This window comes from Pelobates fuscus, chromosome 2 (genome assembly GCF_036172605.1).
Source record: "Pelobates fuscus isolate aPelFus1 chromosome 2, aPelFus1.pri, whole genome shotgun sequence".
In the NCBI taxonomy this organism is placed as follows: domain Eukaryota; kingdom Metazoa; phylum Chordata; class Amphibia; order Anura; family Pelobatidae; genus Pelobates; species Pelobates fuscus.
The window spans coordinates 315,386,039-315,404,475 of record NC_086318.1 but is presented as its reverse complement, the minus strand read 5'-3'; the positions used below and the strand labels follow the sequence as shown (position 1 = coordinate 315,404,475).

General features: G+C 42.4%; 1 protein-coding gene across 1 annotated transcript; it reads left to right on the top strand.

The window, feature by feature from the left end:
• The first annotated feature begins 3,233 nt into the window (after window positions 1-3,233).
• GPR6 (G protein-coupled receptor 6) lies at window positions 3,234-5,291 on the top strand. Its single transcript, XM_063441292.1, has 2 exons — window positions 3,234-3,445; window positions 3,935-5,291. The coding sequence occupies exon 2, from the start codon at window positions 3,954-3,956 to the stop codon at window positions 4,935-4,937; it is 984 nt and encodes a 327-aa protein (XP_063297362.1). The 5' UTR covers window positions 3,234-3,445; window positions 3,935-3,953; the 3' UTR covers window positions 4,938-5,291.
• Window positions 5,292-18,437: the final 13,146 nt, after the last annotated feature.

The following is an 18,437-nucleotide window of genomic DNA, read 5'->3' as shown; positions in this document are numbered from 1 at the left end:
GATATTGTGATAGTTTACTGTAGTTGCACTATTAATGGACAAGATGTAATTTCACACCTCGCCCCTCTGCCAGTCCTTACATTGGCTCCCTGTATCCTATAGGAGTCAATTCAAAGTGCTAACCCATACATTTAAAGCACTGAACAATTCCAACCCCTCTTATATCTCTTCACTGATCCAGAGGTATGCCCCTCCTCGTACCCTCCGCTCTGCCCGCGACCACCTCCTGACCGCTGCTCGCACCCGTACGGCCAACTCACGCTTGCAGGACTTCTCACGGGCGGCTCCTCTCCTATGGAATAACTTGCCTACTGCCATCAGACTCTCCCCTAGTCTTCAATCATTTAAGAAGGGCCTTAAAACCCATCTCTTCAGGAAAGCGTATGGCCTCCCAGAGTAATCTCTCCCTTACATACCTGTCGCTTGCTCTCCTATGGGATAGTGCTTTGCTCTCTCCTCCAGCTCTGCTTCACTCCTACTTGATATTTCCTATCCTAATGTTTCTAATACCCCACCTCCTATAGACTGTAAGCTCATTTGAGCAGGGTCCTCTTCAACCTATCATTCCTGTAAGTTTTCTTGTAATTGTCTTATTTATTGTTACATCCCCCCCTCTCAAAATATTGTAAAGCGCTACGGAATCTGTTGGCGCTATATAAATGGCAATAATAATAATAATAATAATAATTTACCCATAGACAGAATAGTGAAAAAAAATGTTTGTAGGTAGAAATTTAAAGACCTCATAAGGGAAAAAAGGGAAAGAACAAGGAAGACAAATAACCACAAGACAAATAAGCCACAAACTGGACAGAGGGCAAAACAAGAGACATAGCGAAGACAGTAACAGATAGTACAAAGCAAGCATGTCAAATCCGCGGCCCACAATGGACAGCTTTGTGGTCCGGCGAGCCGCGAGTACATGCCTAATTGCCTAGTGCTCCAAGCAGAGTAGGCACCTGCTTTCCCCACATTACAGGCACCTACTCTGCTATAATTTACCCAGCCAGGGATGAGGGGGATGGTGGATGCAGCGAGGGAGCTCAGTGTTCCTGCTCCTCACTGCTCCCTCGCGAGCGCCGTCATCAGCATCACTAAACTGCGCGTGAGGGAGCAGTGAGGAGCAGAAAGGAGATCTCCAGACAGAAGATCCCCACTGGACCCCAGGAATAATTACAATAATGTGAGTGTGTGCAAGAATGTGTACGCATGTGTCTGTCAGTGGGTGTGTGTGTGTCTGTATGCCCGTGTGTGTGTGTCTGTCTATGTGTGTGTGTGTCTGTCAGTGAGTGTGTCTGTCTGTCAGTGAGTGTGTGTATGTCTGTCAGTGAGTGTGAGTGTGTGTGTGTCTGAGTGTGTCTGTCAGTGAGTGTTTGTGTGTGTGCGTCTGTCAGTGAATGTGTGTGTGTGTCTGTGTGTGTCTGTCAGTGTGTGTGTGTATCTGTCAGTGAGTATGTGTCTTTCAGTGAGTGTGTGACTGTCGGTCAGTGTTGCAATGGCTGCGGCTGGACAGTGGAGACCTGGAGGTGCACGGAGGCACGCAACGCCACGTCACTTTCCAACGTGACGTCTACGTGCTCCACCAGGGTGTCAAGAAGTAGCAGGAGGATCCGCTTTGGCACAGGGTGCGGATGGCGCTATTTTGGATATACCAGAGGCCGGGCTCTGGAGTCGCATGTGAGTGGAGTCTGCTTGTTGGCTAGAGGGGGGTGCTGGTATTTAGTAGAGGGGGGACTGGGATTTAGTATATGGGGGTGCTGTGGTTTAGTAGAGGGGGATGCTTGGGGTTTTTTATACTGTACTTTTCAAAATAAACCTACATTTCTATGAAAATTTTAGTTTTTTTGTTTTGTTGTTTTTGTGGCCCACATAAACTTAAACCTTGTTTATTTGGCCCTTGCTAGACTTTGAGTTTGACATGCTTGGTATAAAGGATCATAAGAGAAGAGTGAAGGTAGAGAAGAAACAAATAACAGAAGAAAGTCTCACACAGGACAGGCGGGTCCTCTATAAGTTCTTTCTGAAAATCTTAAAGCAATCATGGGTTTTGATGCCCCTAACTGCCTGGTAGAAGGTGTTACACATTCTCAAGTTGCATGAGCAAAGGATTGAGAGGTCTTCATGTCCTTCAGATCAACCTGTGGAGGTACAAAAGATGTACCTTCACAGTTTGATGTAGAAAATAGAGCATAGTACTGTAAATATACACCTTAGTACGGTATGATTCTCTTGCAAAGTCTGCAAAGCATCAACAGAGTTAGGAATTCATCCCTTGTGGTCTGATGGTCTGCTTTAGCTGTATACACTTTGGATTTAATTTTATAAAGGTTTTTTTTTTTTTTAAGAATAAGAATGTCACATTCAATAAGTATGTGGAAAACATCATCAGGGTCATTTACTAAAGGGAAAATGCAACGTTAGTTTCAAATCTAAGGCCAACGTAGCCTAACAAAAAGTATTTGACTTAAATAATGTATCCAATTTCAATTTACCTTGAATTTGAAATTCTTGCTGAATTCTCAATTTAGTATATAAACCCTGTGTGTGTTTTCAGATGTGTCCTCCATGCTATCAAAAGATTTGCCTGACATATTGCTGAAAACCACACAGAAGATTTTTCTGGTAAAAAAAATTAGCTTGTGGTTGGTTATATCTATAACTTTATCTTTCTCCCCATCTTTTTCTCTCTCTCTCTCTCTCCCATTTCTTTCTCTTTCTCTCTCTATCTATACACACACGCACATACAGATACACACACATACTTGTAGGTTGTAGTATATTTGGAAAAGCACATATAGTATAGTATATTTGGGATAGTATAAAGTAAATGATAATGCAATCTTCATATAGACCAACTAAACGATGCAGAAGCTTTGTACGTACATAGCTGCGCGTTGTGTGCACACCATACAATTTTACTGACAGCACCTCTGGGGGTGCTAATGCTGAGGAAGGTGGTATTATCATCAGGGCTGTGTATAAGACGCTGGTTTATGAAATTGGAGCCAGTCTTTGCTCCTGTGCTGCTTGTCTGCTAGCTCTATGGACGTCAAGAGCTGAAGTCCTCCTCTGCTTTTATGGACTGCTGCACAACTCCACACACAGACACAGTAATATCCATCACAGCTTCAGACACAGAGATGCTCCTCTAGCAGTTCCAATCCAGTCTCAGCAAAGCACCTGGCTCCTCCTCCAATACTCAGCCAGCCCCTCTTCTCAAACATACAGTCAACCAGTATAGTACCTTTCCCTCTACTCTACCATCTGCCTGCCTTGTGTGTCACCACGTCCACCTTATCTCTGACGGCGACAGGACTTCTTGTTACAGAGAACAGCTGGCTGCCTCTAAAGCTACTGAGCTCCAATTGATGTGACCATCTCTACATAACTCAGAGCAGGCTCCATACACAGCACTTATGACTAACCCCGCAAATCCTTGCTAAAGGTAAAAACCAACAATATGTTTTAACGTAAATAGTGTTGTTTACGTAGCAAGCATGGTCTGAATGTATCTTTATTTTATCTTAGCTTTAAATGCATCTATAGTTTTATTGGGGAATTATGTGTCAGCGCATCCTATTGCTTGCATTATCTCCTCAATCCCCTATTTAAAAAGTAGATAATTACTCTAATATATGTATTTTAGTGATTTGCTTGAACCCATTAAAAATATATATAAATGTATAAAAATAAATAACTAGCAGTCTATGAACGTGTCGCAGATAGTCTGTTATGATGTGCTGTGTCTGGAAGGAGACGCAGTTTCAGCACCACGGACAGAGCTTGCTGCCCAGTATATGAGCTCTTTCACTTAGAACTAAGTAGCTAAACCCGCGTTTTATGGTCTCCCAGGTGAAGGGATACTCTGCGTTCGAATCTGGTGTCCCTGATCTTGACCTAATGCCAATTTTCTATGTATTCTTCTCACTCACAGGCGCTCGTACACTGGAGAGATGAATGAAAGCCTTAATGACAACGACACAAGCTTCCCTCTCCCCTGGATCCAGGCAAGCGATGCTAATGCCTCCCTGGAGCTGACTGCTTTTTTCTCTGTGTTTACCATCAACCCGTGGGATATAATGTTGTGTATCTCGGGGACCATCATCGCTTGTGAAAATGCCATTGTGGTGGCTATCATTTTCTACACGCCAACTCTAAGAACCCCTATGTTCGTGCTGATTGGTAGCCTGGCCACGGCAGACCTTCTGGCTGGCTTTGGCTTAATTCTGAACTTTGTTTTTCAATATGTCATTCAGTCAGAGACTATAAGCCTCATCACCGTGGGCTTTCTGGTGGCCTCTTTCACTGCTTCTGTGAGCAGTTTGTTGGCCATCACAGTGGACCGTTACCTCTCTTTGTACAATGCACTGACTTATTCCTCAGAGAAGACCGTTCTTTGGATACACATCATGCTCATTGTCACTTGGGGGGTCTCCATATGTTTGGGACTCCTTCCAGTGCTGGGATGGAACTGCCTAGAGGACGACATGTCCTGCAGCATTGTGAGGCCATTGACCAAAAGTAATGTAACTCTGTTATCCACCTCTTTCTTTTTCATCTTCATTTTGATGCTACACCTCTACATCAAAATTTGCAAAATAGTGTGTAGACATGCTCACCAGATAGCACTTCAGCAACATTTTCTCACAGCCTCCCATTATGTTGCCACCAAAAAAGGAGTGTCTACATTGGCCATAATCCTTGGGACATTTGGGGCCAGCTGGCTACCGTTTGCCATTTATTGTGTGGTTGGAGATCCAGACTATCCTTCAGTGTACACTTATGCTACACTTCTCCCTGCCACTTACAACTCAATGATCAACCCTATCATATATGCCTATAGAAATCAAGAAATCCAGAGGTCCATGTGGGTCCTTTTCTGTGGTTGCTTTCAATCCAAAGTGTCCTTTCGTTCCAGGTCACCGAGTGATGTCTAGAATGTGACAATTCAGCTTTACTCTAGCACTGCACACGTGACAATCTAGTGAATTAACAGTGCCTGTTATGGACTTAACTAGAACCCTTTGGACTTGTTGGAACAAACTTTGAAATACTAGCACTTTATAATGCGTTTGTATCTCTGGGGATGTTACTGGCTATTTTAGAGCTTGTACTTCCCTTCAACAAAAATGGGTGTGTCCTGAAAGTGTAGCACACTTTGTCACGTTTGGGATTTCAGAACTGCTTGAACATGGCACTTTAATATTAGCTGCTAAACTGCCAAAACAGTGTTGCAATTTTCTGACGGTTGGATGAGCATGAAAGTTGTGTATTTTGTTTGTTTGTATGTTGTATGTTGTATGTTGTAAGTGATAGTATATTTTACCACAGGTGTGGGTGACATTTTTTGTACCCAACGAAATAAAACTCGTTGAAAAAAGTTAATTATTGCTTTGTCTGTAGATTTTGTTCTCTACCAATATTTAATAACTGACTTGAGACACTGTGTTGCTATAGCAACAGAAAACATGTTCACACAGGAGTCATCTAATGGGCTTGCAAGATCACCTCTAATTATTACTATTTTAAATACTGAATCTGCATGATGTCTAATGCTGACATTTAGGTACCAACCTTTTAAATGCTGCATCTACCTGGAGACATATTCTATAAAATCTGCATATTGTATAGGCTTTACATGTGCAGTTATAAAGCTGTATTGCTGATCACAAGAACATATTGTCTAAAATCTCTATATAGAGAGAAACATATTTAGCAGCCATATGTATGTGTCACACACATCTACTATAAAAACCTCGTTAAAATGTCCATATACAATTATGCTGTTACACAACTAATCACAATAACACACATATTTATATAGAGAGAGAGTTAGAATATGTGTGTTATCCTTTATATCAGCCATGCAAATGTATGTCTTTTCCGTACATGCACTAAAATATCCTCACTCTATTGTTGCATGTGCAATTATGCAGCTAAAAACTAGTCACAATGACTAACATTTGTCGTCGAGGGAGAGAAAAAAAAAAGAGAGAGAGATAGTGATAGAGAGAGAGGGAGAATGAATTTTTGTGTTTAAGAGAGCTCTATGCTTTATACTAGCCATACCACCTTATGATGCTATCCCACATTTTAATTAAAATCCCCATTATATTTTTGCATGGGCAATTCTGTAGCTATACTAGTGATCACAATACCTAACACATATTGCCTATATAAAGATAGATAGAGAGTGTGTGAGAGATCTGCTCTGTAGGCTAGCCATCCCAGTGTGTGATGTCTTTCCCTCTTATCATATCGTTCAGAGATTCCCAGAGATGAGGACATGATGCTGAAGTTTGTTAGATTGTAGCTAGCCCTCAGCTCTGTCTTGACGTCAGTAGGGTTGCAGTAGAATCAAAGCTTCCATTTCCTAGCTGAGCACTTATCTGCATGTATACCTGCACAGAATACCATTAGCACCCACACAGCCGAGAAAGGCAACCTTTTACCCCTTCTCTTTATCTAGGGAACGCTATTTCCTGCAAAATGTGGGTTCATACATACGAGGATAGGAGCCTATATTCTTCTAGATTGCTCACGGTTTCTAGATCCTAGGTCTGGATAAATCAGAGAAATATAACCTGTAAATGGAATTTTGGGCTAACCGACAAAGAACAGAATGTAAATCCCCTTTCACTAGTTATATGACCTGTAGATACAGAGGTTATGAAGAAAGTGCTGTTGCGGTGCAAACTGCAGCAGTCACCATGGAAACCACTGGACTATGGATATTGTTTGCTCCACGTGTAAAAGTTTGCCGGAGCCTTTTCTAGTTAGATAACGACTATAGACTCCCCATGCATTTATAGTATTAAGGACTCGACCTTTAGACATGTAAAGGGTTAACTCATGTTAATATATAACATCAACAAACACAATGGCATTGTCTCCTTAAAAGGCCAGTATTGACATTTTCTCATTCCACAGGCCTGTCATTCACACTTCCTGTAGCTCTTCATGCTGATACTCAAGTATTCTACAGAATGTTTACAGATAGGTTTTCAGTTTGAACACACTAACTTCTAGCTAGATATGGTGCATACATGACATGTATTAAGGATCATTTTGAGACAGCATTGTAGAAGTTAAAGGGACACTCCAGACCCTTAAAGCATTTTAGCTTTGTGTAAGGTGTGCCCTCTTTTTTCCTCCATTTTACAAAAAGTGCAGATTTCAATAGAAATTTACACTTTTGTAATTTAACCTGGTTACACCCATCTGGCTGTCAGGCAGATAACAGCTCCTGTTACTTCCTGGTTGTTTAGCTCAGTGGAGATAAACTCAAGAAGCAGCAATTGCTCAGAGCACCCACCATGCAAAGACTTCTCGTTGAGCTGCATTGCGAAGTCTGTGATTGGACAGACACAGCAAGTCTCGGCGGGTTAAAAGGGGAGGGTTTGCAAAGGCTGCAGCCAAAAGAACTGTGTGTTTTGCAAGTTGTTTTAGATAAAACCCCAATGAAAAAAAAGTATTATTACAAGCATGCATGTTTACATTTGGGATATATCTACTAAACAGTGAATAAGTATTTGGGCAGTGGAGTGTCCATTTAACCAAACAGAAGGAACATTAAGTTGGTCTCCATGATGACTTCTGCGCTTCTAGAGTTCAGCACCACAATTACTCTTAAGAGGTCATCTCCACACCTGAAAACCAAAGGAAACGTTACACTTCTTTGTCTCTGAACGTGTCCAGAAAATGTTATTCACTTAGCAGTCTGCTTATCATCTCTGTCTCCCACCTCATATATTGATTCACTAATATTGTACTCAGAAGTGATAGGACTTGATAGAGAGGTGCTATCCTCACTTAAAGGACCACTATAGTGCCAGGAAAACAAACTCGTTTTTCTGGCACTATAGGGTCTTTAGGTCCCGCCCACCCTCAGGGTCCCACTCTCGCCGGGCTGAAGGGGGAGGAAGGGGTTAATCACTTACCTTTCTCCCGCGCTGGGGAACTCTCCTCCCTCTTCCGACATCAGCACTGAATGCGCATGCGTGGCAAGAGCCGTGCGCGCGCATTCACTCAGTCCTTAGGAAAGCATTACTCAATGCTTTCCTATGGACGTCAGCGTCTTCTCACTGTGATTTTCACAGTGAGAAGCGCGGAAGCGCCTCCAGTGGTTGTCAATGAGACAGCCACTAGAGGCTGGATTAACCCTAATGTAAACATAGCATCTTCTCTGAAACGGCTATGTTTACAGCTGCAGGGTTAACCCTAGATGGACCTTGCACCCAGACCACTTCATTAAGCTGAAGTGGTCTGGGTGCTGATAGTGGTCCTTTAAATCAGAATATAAATATCCATAATCTAAAGGCACAATATCAAGTTCATATATTTAAGGTGGTTTGCAAATAATAATTATTACATTTGGCAAAATCCGTTCTCTAGTTTAGATATTAAATTACTAACATAAGATAGAAATGGTTTGTGAAGCTGGATGCAACGGGATAAAGATTCGGGCTGGATTCCTTTAGCAGATTAAAGGTTTACCATGTTTACTAAAACAACAATTTTCCCATAGACTTCACTAGAGGAATTGCTATTCAATAAGCAGCATAAACCCTTACTCTGCTAATGTTTGTATAACAGTGTAAACAGCAGGAGGAAAACGATATGCAACATGCAGAAAAGTACAGAATTCATGAATCATCTATCACTTAAAGAGTTGCCATGACTACTCCAGGCTTGATATATATTTACTTGTGTGGGCATCACCAGTAGGTACAGGGCCAAACCTTGCACGTGAAACCTCTGAGTAGGTTTTTCCATTTAGTGAGGATTCAGCCAATAGTTGATTCAATTATTGCACTGCAAGAAATCAATCAGTCCTGCAGTAGTTCACCAATTACAGCAGCCATTTGAAATAAGCCCTTAACAAGCAAGTGTGTCATAGCTGTGCTCAATAAGCCACATTTAGAAAATAAACTGTAAATCCTGACTTCAATGTATTTTCCTTTCTCCCCATTCTCACGTATTTGCAGCATGTGACATCCCAAACACCTGGACAATGTCTAATCTTATTAATTAAAAAAAAAATATTTACCTAACTTAATAATATTAATGCCAGAAATATATATATGTGTGTGTGTGTGTGTGTGTATATATATATATATATATATATATATATATATATATATATATATATATATATAAAATACATTTTTGGCATTAATATTATTAATCCAGGTACCGGTAAATTAATAGACAGAATTCAGTGCACTCAATAAGCACCGGCTTCAGAGCTCACGAAACGTTAGTTTTTTTTTTAAAACTATTAAAAACCTTCCACAATGCCAATTTACCCCATTCTTGGCAGGTCCTACTCTCCTACTCTAGCAACCTCTTATAGTATTAACCTACTTACTTGGGAACTACACCCTCTTGGGGCTCTCTGCAGTGCAAGGTTAAATAATGAGGCATTTGTGACAGAGAGAGGTGCAAAACCAGGAAGTTGGCCTTTACTTTGAAATATATATACCAGGAAGGCTGCACTCACCTGAACATGCATACATTATAAGAATGCTGCTTGGACCAGCGCTATATTTAGCATGAGGCTGACAAGGCATTTGCTTTGGGTGGCACTTTCAGGGGGGCACAAAAAATGCCTCAGGGCCCCCCCAAGGCCAGTAGCAGCTCAGGTTGTAGCCGGGCAACGAGGGAATGCTTTCCTCTGAGCTCTTCCTGTTCAGCTCCCTCGCACACCCCACAGTGAAAACGGAGCTGGAATATGATGTCATTCTGGCCCTGGCATCACTAAGAGGCACTCAAGGGAGCTGAACAGGAAGATCAGAGCTCCCTCGGCGCCTCTAATGTGTGCCTGTCTGCCCGCGCCTGTGCCTGCATGCTCTGTCAGCTGAGCTGCAGCCTGACCCTCTGGAAGAATCCACTCCAGCACTCCCTTGCTCCTATCACACCAAATGTATTTTGCAATTTCAAGTTTTTCTCCTCTCAACTAGACATCATGGCACCTCCTACATTTAAACACAGCAAGCACCCCCAACAACAACCTTGGCACACCAAGCTGACTCGATACCTCCAAAAATGCTCCAGAACTGCTGAACGCTGTTGGAGAAAGTCTCACTGTGCGTATGACTTTTTCCATGATAAATTTATGCCGCACTCATACAGCTTGGCTCTTTCCTCTGCAAAAGTAAATTACTTCAATACACTCATAACCACACTCTCCCGCAAACCCAAACGACTATTACACACATTTGTTCCTCCTCCACCTACTAACTTGACCGCCTCAGACTTTGCAACTCACTTCACTGACAAGATCTCTACAATCAGGGAAGAGATCTCTCATCTTTCTTCTTCCCCTTACAATACTTCCCCTAACCTCAATCCCTCTGCTGTTCTATGTTCATTCACACCTGCTACAAGGGATGAGGTTTCTGCTCTGCTCCAGTCCTACCACATGGAATACATGTAAGTATTGGCATAATACTTAATAGTCATGTGAAAGTTTCTGCTGGCCAAGAACACAAAGCAAACCAACTGTAGTCTGTTATACTAATAGCAGTTCTGTTGGGAAAAACTAGGTAATGTAGACAAAATTACAAAGCAGGGAGATCTATGGAATATACATTGATCATGGAGAAAAGGTGCAGGAAACAAGAAAATATGGAAAGGTCTACATCTAGAAAAAACAACAGCTTGTATTTAAAAGGATTCTCAAAACAATAATTCTAGAAAAGCAACAAACCAAATCCGTTGTAGTGTGATGCCTCTCCTTTTCCTTGCTGAAAGTAAGCGGCCTATACAAAATATAAGGGGTTCTCTGAAGGAGGAAAAAAAAAGATAGAAGCCAAAATTGGATAGTCTGGAACAGATAAAGTAGTCTGTGATTGGACAGCCACAGTAAGTCTGGGCAAGATTAGAAGATGAGGGCGTTGCATTTTTTCCTAATAAATCTGCATACGGTTTCAATTTGGAGTGCCTGTGGTCCTCTCTTTTTCGTGTATTATTCTGGGATTGCTGGTCCTGATCCGGAGCACCCTTGGCAGTTGGGATTGAGTGCGGTTCCCATTATCTACTTTGATGCCAATAATAGAGTGTCCGTCCATTGAAAGGGCTTGTCAAACTTGTGTCAAGCATACCAGGCCAACAGACAGCCTCTTGCCCAACCTCCAACATTTTGTCTACCGTGCACAGAGAAAAATAGAATGTGACGGCAGATAAGAACCATTCTTCTGCCCATCTAGTCTGCCCAATTTTCTAAATGCTTGTAGTAGTCCCTAACCTTATTTTATATCTAGTATAGCCTTTTGCCTATCCCACACATGCTTAAACTTTTTTTTGACTCTCCTCCCACCTTCTGAGACCATCATCCTCACTGCATAGATCCCTTCCCTCTCCTGTACAAATCCACTCTCCCCCTGCCTCCCCAGCACCCTGACAGTCCCCCTCCCTTACCCTTTACAGATGCCCTCCCCCTGTCTCCCCTGCACAGATCCCCTCTCTCCCTGCACAGCCACCCCTCTCTGTACTCTGACAGTCCATCGTCCTCCCTACACAGATTACCTCCCCTATACAAATCCCCTCTCCCTTTGCCTCTCCAGGAGCATGACAGTCCCACTCCCTCCCCTATACAGATCCCCTCTCCCCCTGCCTCCTCTGCACTGTCTCCCTCCCTCCACAGCCCCCTCCACACACACCCTCCCTCCTTGCCAAAAAATAAAAGTGTTTTTTAATGTGTATAACGCCTTACTGAAGTCTTGGTAAGCAATGTTTACTGCACCACCTGCACCAAACTATTATTTTAGTTACCCAATCAAAAAAATCAATAAGATTAGTTCGGCATGATCTCCCTGAAGTAAACCCATGTTGTCTCTGATCTTGAAATCCATGTGATTTTAGATGTTCAACAATCCTATCCTTTAACATGGTTTCCATTACTTTCCCCACTACTGAAGTAAGGCTTACTGGCATATAGTTGCCTGACTCCTCCCTACTACCTTTCTTGTGAATGGGCACAACATTCGCCAATTTCCAATCTTCTGGGACTACTCCCGTTAACAAAGATTGGTTAAATAAATCAGTTTTACTAGTGCACCACCAAGCTCTTTTAATAACTTTGGGTATATCTTATCAGGCCCCATTGACTTATTTGTCTTTACTTGAGACAGCTGAAATAGAACCTCTTCCTCTGTAAACTCACATGTAACAAATGACTCAGTCTTTTTTCCTAACTGAGGCCCCTTTCCTTCATTTTCATCTGTAAATACTGAACAAAAATATTATTGTGTGTGTGTGTATTTAGAAGGTGGGGGAAGGGTTGGGTGGGGGTGGCGCGGGCGGGGGGAAGGGTTGGGTGGGGTTGGCGTGGGCGGGACGGGGGCGCCTGAGTTTTGTCCTGCCTAGGGCAGCACAAAACCAGGATACACCACTGGGTGTAGTACAAAACATCTGGAGTGCCAAAGGTTGCCTATGCCTGCCCTAGAGTAATATCTGATACCAAATCTCAATTAGTTAACACTAAATCACTGCTAAACCACTACTGAAGCAATCCCTGCATGATTCTAGTTCCTGCCAAAAGTGAGACAGTTAGGAGGCCTGAGTATGCAACTGTGGGTGTTTTACTGACTCACATGTTGAGCATTGACTTTGTTATGCAATATCTCGATGATGCATCAGAACAACGGCTTTTAAAATTCACCCTGGAATGTCCATTTAATTAGCATGTCCTCATCATAATAAGATTGAGATATTTAACTTGTATACCTCCTTTAACGTCTACTTTGCCTTCACTACCACATGAAAGTTAGTTGATTTATCATCAACAAAATTGTTGATGTCAGATTTCATTGCCCTTCTTTAATGATCTGAATCACCTAGCAACACTCTTGTGGAACTATCGTTCCATTGATACATTTATGTATAGTGTTTGGTATGAACTTCCATGAATCTTCATTAAATTGAGGACATAATTTCAAAAGAGATAACATATTGGTTAATTGAATAGGGCCTATCAATCAAATTCTCTAAACTAACGCTTTGTTTCCTGGATATGATAATTTAATTTTCCTAGATACATGCACACATTTACATGAATTTATAATAATTTCTTTTTGTTTCTGTAATTAAATGAAGGACAAAGTAGGTCTGGAAATGAATGGATTCACCAGTGCAATTATAAGATGAAAATTGTTATGTAGAAGTCTTCTCAATGCTGTTATAAAATGTATTATGCTTTCATAGAATGTGACTGCAGATAAGAACCATTCGGCCATCTAGTTTGCCCAATATTTCAAAATACTTTTACTTAGTCTCTGGCCTTATCTTAAGTCTAGGATAGCCTTATGCCTATCCCATGCATGCTTAAACTCCCTCACTGTGTTAACCTCTGCCACTACCCTCTCAGTATAGTAATACTTCCTGATATTTTTTGTAAACCTTTGCCCCTCTAATTTAAGACTATGTCCTCTTGTTGTGGTAGTTCTCCTTCTTTAAAATATAGTCTCCTCCTTTACTGTGTTGATTCCCTTTATGTATTTAAATGTTTCTATCATATCCCCCCTGTCTCGTCTTTCCTCCAAGCTATACATGTTAAGTTCCTTTAACCTTTCCTGGTAAGTTTTATCCTGCAATCCATGAACCAGTTTAGTAGCCCTTCTCTGAACTCTCTCTAAAGTATCAATATCCTTCTGAAGATATGGTGTCCAGTACTGCATACAATACTCCAAGTGAGATCTCAGTGTTCTGCACAATGGCATGAGCACTTCCCTCTTTCTATTGCTAAAACCTCTCCCTATACAACCAAGCATTCTGCTAGCATTTCCAGCTGCTCTATTACATTGCCTTCCTACCGTTAAGTCATCTGAAATAATTACTCCTAAATCCCTTTCATCAAATGTTGAGGTTAGTAGGGTATCAAATATCTTATACTCTGCCCATGGGTTTTTACGTCCAAGGTGCATTATCTTGCACTTATCCACATTAAATGTCAGTTGCCACAGCTCTGACCATTTTTCTAATTTTTCTAAATAATTTGCCATTTGACTTATTCCTCCTGGAACATCAACCCTGTTGCAAATTTTAGTATCATCAGACAAAAAGACATACCTTACCATCAAGACCTTCTGCAATATCACTAATAAAAATATTAAAGAGAATGGGTCCTAGTACAGATCCCTGAGGTACCCCACTGGTAACTAGACCTTGCTTTGAATATACTCCGTTGACTACAATCCGCCCGTCATTTACCCACTGCCTAACCCATTCGACAATATTGGAATCCAAACTTAAAGATTGCAGTTTATTGATGAACCTTCTATGTGGAACAGTGTCAAAAGCCTTACTGAAATCTAGGATAGCAATGTCTACTGCACCACCCTGATCTATTATTTTAGTTACCCAATCAAAAAAATTAGATTAGTTTGGCATGATCTCCCTGAAGTAAACCCATGTTGCTTGAATCCCCTATCCAGTGCGCAACATGTAGATAAGGAGAGACACTGATGTTAAAGATTAGGCATGTGCATGGCGAAAAAAATCGGTTCGGTTCGGCATTCCGAAATTCGGGACTCCGGTACGTCGGAACTTCAGCACTTCGACACCTCGGAACTTCGGCAACTTCTGACCTTCGACACTTCGGACCTTCGGAACTTCGGCACTTCGACACCTCGGAACTTCGGCAACTTTGCACCTTCAGCACTTTGGACCTTCGGCACTTCGGACCTTCGGAACTTCAGCACTTTGAATCCTCGGAATTTCAGCAACTTCGGAGACTTCGGCGACTTCGGGACTTTGGAACTTCGGAGACTTTGGAGACTTCGGAATTTCGGCAACTTCGGAGACTTCGGCGACTTCGGAGACTTCGGCGACTTCGGAATTTCGGAAAAATAGCCATTTATTTGTGTGTGTGTGTTTTTTTTTGTTTTTTTTACACTGCTAGTGGACCACAGCAGCACCCAGACCACTTAATCTTAACCCCTTAAGGACCAAACTTCTGAAATAAAAGGGAAACATGACCGCTTAAGGACACATGACATGTGTGACATGTCATAATTCCCTTTAATTCCAGAAGTTTGGTCCTTAAGGGGTTAAAGAAGGGGTTTGGGTTTAGTTAATAATTGCTCATACTTAGTAGTGTAGTGTTAGTGTAATATATATTATACAGTTTACAAAATGGATGATATTTAGATTTTCACTGCACAGATAGTGCAGCCAATCAGGGAGCACTACAAGCATGCAACATTCTGCACACTATATAAACCCACTCCTGTGACACCATCTTTGTGGAGAGTTTAGGAGCAGAGAGTTTAGGAGCAGAGAGTTTAGGAGCAGAGAGTGAGCAAAGAGAGTGAGCAAAGAGAGTGAGCAAAGAGAGTGTGAGTAGAGAGTGTGAGCAAAGAGTGTGAGCAGATAGTGTGAGCAGAGAGTGAGTAGAGAGTGTGAGCAGAGAGAAAGCAATTTGTGTGTGAACAAGCAAGTGAGAGTGTGTGAGAGAGAGTAAATGATGTCTGGTAGGGAGAGCAGTGTAGGGTCCCCCAAGGAGAGTGGTGGTAGTGGGGTGGTTGTGGCTGGCAAGGAGTCCCCCAGGGAGAGTGGTGGTAGTGGGGTAGTTGTGGCTGGCACTGGCAGGGAGTCCCTCATGGAGAGTGGTGGTAGTGGGGTAGATGTAGGGGATTTGCCCAGGGAGGGTAGTGGGAGGAAACGTAGACATTCTAGGGGCAGGGAGGGTGGTGCCAGGGAAGCTAGGCGTTCTAGGGCCAGGAAGGGTGGTGCGAGAGAAGTTAGGCGTTTTAGGGGCAGGGATGGTGGTGCGAGGGAAGGTAGGTGTTCTAGGGCCAGGGAGGGTGGTGCGAGAGAAGCTAAGCGTTCTAGGGGCAGGGAGGGTGGTGCGAGGGAAGGTAGGCATTCTAGGGACAGGGAGGGTGGTGCAAGGGAAGGTAGGTGTTCTAGGGGCAGGGAGGGTGGTGCGATGGAAGGTAGGCGTACTAGGGGCAGGGAGGGGGGTGAAGTTGTGGAGGGTTTGCCCAGGCAGGGTGGTGGGAGGGAAGGTAGGCGTTCTAGAGGCGGGGAAGGGGCTCCCAGGGAGGAGGGTAGAATGAAGGTTGTTGGGGAGGATTTGCCCGGGAGCCCCCTCATCTGTAGCAGTACAGACTCCTCAACTGAGGAGCAACCTCTTGGACGAATATCACGGGGCCCCCCTTTCAGCTATAAGGAAAACTGTGCGCTGGTGGCTGCCGTCATCCAGGAAAAAGACATACTCTTTTCTGCCAGATCATCGGGGAAGATGGCTGCCAGGGCCAGGATAAGGGACGCTGTAAACTCTGTTGAGGAATGCAGGTCCATCAACTGTGTGAGGCACAGGTAACTAATATCACAAAATTATTCTTTATATAGTCAGTCACCAATAAAAAATGTAGTTGAATTTGCAGGGGAATTATAAAAATTATGTCAATGTTTCTTTTCTGGATGAAGAGCTGAATAGAAATGTTATTGCAAATTCCCCATTATTCTTTTTTAGTCATTAGACTCTCTTAAAGGACCACTATAGTGCCAGGAAAACATACTCGTTCTCCTGGCACTATAGGGTCTCTAGGTCCCCCCCACCCTCAGGGTCCCCCTCCTGCCGGGCTGTAAGTGGAGGAAGGGGTTAAAACGTACCTCTTTCTCCAGCCCTGGGCTCCCTCAGTGCTGGAGACTCTCCTCCTCCTTTCCTCGTCATCGGCTGAATGTGCATGCGCGGCATGAGCCACGCGCGCATTCAGCCAGTCCACAGGAAAGCATTCTCAATGCTTTCCTATGGATGCTGGAGTCTTCTCACTGTGAAAATCACAGTGAGAAGCGCCTCTAGCGGTTGTTAATGAGACAGCCACTAGAGGCTGGATTAACCCATAGGTAAACATAGCAGTTTCTCTACAACAGAAAGGGTTAATCCTGGATGGACCTGGCACCCAGACCACTTCATTAAGCTGAAGTGGTCTGGGTGCCTATAGTGGTCCTTTAAATGTAAAAAAAACTAACATATAGGCACACAATATTACTTGTTCCAAAAAATATTTATTAACTTAGCACATTAACAGCAGACAATAATAAATGCAAATATTGTAATATGTTATTTATTTGTATATACATATGCTATATTAGTATACGTATTGGTTAATTAATAGTTTAATAGTTAAATGACATAAAATAATAACTTCTTATCATGTAGCTAGCAATTACAATCTAATAAGCAAATGACAGTTTACATGTGGTGTTTAAAGTCTTATACTGGTGCAACCTTAGTCCAAGCTGCCTCATTCCCTGTAAGTTGTAGCCGGTGTGTGGTGAGTCTGGATAGTGTCAGTCAAAGCCTGGATGCAGTTGATTGGAATTGTTCAATATCTGCTGTGAGATCACTTACTGATATGAATAACTTAGAGCTGTGGGAATCCAGAAGAAGCGCTCATCAGGCAAGCTATTAAAAGCAATCGTAGTTGTATTGACCAAAGCCTCTTTCCTTCTGATTCACTTGGTAACTTCAAGTATGACCTAAATAACTTAAAGTTCCTTTAAGGATGTGAATGACTTTGATTGGCTGTCTAGTCTGTCAAATCAACATTGTCCACCAAAGCCTATATGCTTAACCTCTCTACACACCATTGAAGGACCCTAGTTTTCAGAACATCAAAACTACATAGTAAACGGGCCCACTGGACAATGTTCCATAACAAACTTGCAAGAAAACTCTTCTGCTACATTAATGCTTCACGAGTTTGGCTCCATTCCTCAACTGGAGACTCCTCAACATAAACCTGCCCGGGAAGATGCTTTTAGAAACTGGAGTCCACTAACTCTTCAAATTAAAATTTTACAGGAATGCTTACCTTGTACAAATCTAGAACATGAGTGTTTAAATCTGCCCCCAAAGCCTGGCTTAAACAATGATACTCTATATTCTTAGAATAGTACAAAGAGTTCTGTTTTTAGTTTGCCACTTAGTTTGGCAAAAAACATGCCATGTCATCATATGCAGACAACTGATCATGAAAAAGAGGACACTGCTAAACCTACTCTTTACTCCAACAAACCTATGTCATGGTCCAGTTCCATACAAAAATCAGTTTCCAGAGATGGTCTTAAGAATTCCATTAATTGCCGTGACTGCAGTGTTCAAACTGATAACCAGCCATCAAATATTCCTGATCTCTATACAACACAACATGATTCCTCTCTCTATGGGACATTCCATAAGCATGAATATGTAGAACCAAAGCAAAGTATCATCTGGGACAGTTATGACCTTCATCTTTCCAGAAGCCTTGCTAATAGTACGACATCAAGTTAGGTCAATGATTGGGCTTTAAGAGAACCAGATGAACAGTGTGGTATTGAAAAGTTGCTTCTGAATTCTGAAGATGTTTTCAAGGAAAAGGAACCGAGCTACATGGAGCTATATCCAACATATGGTGGGAGTGTACATGCCGGCTGGTCAGAAG

Coding starts and splice junctions, on each gene's coding strand:
- GPR6 (XM_063441292.1), top strand. CDS start 3,954: ATGAATGAAAGCCTTAATGACAACGACACAAGCTTCCCTCTCCCCTGG.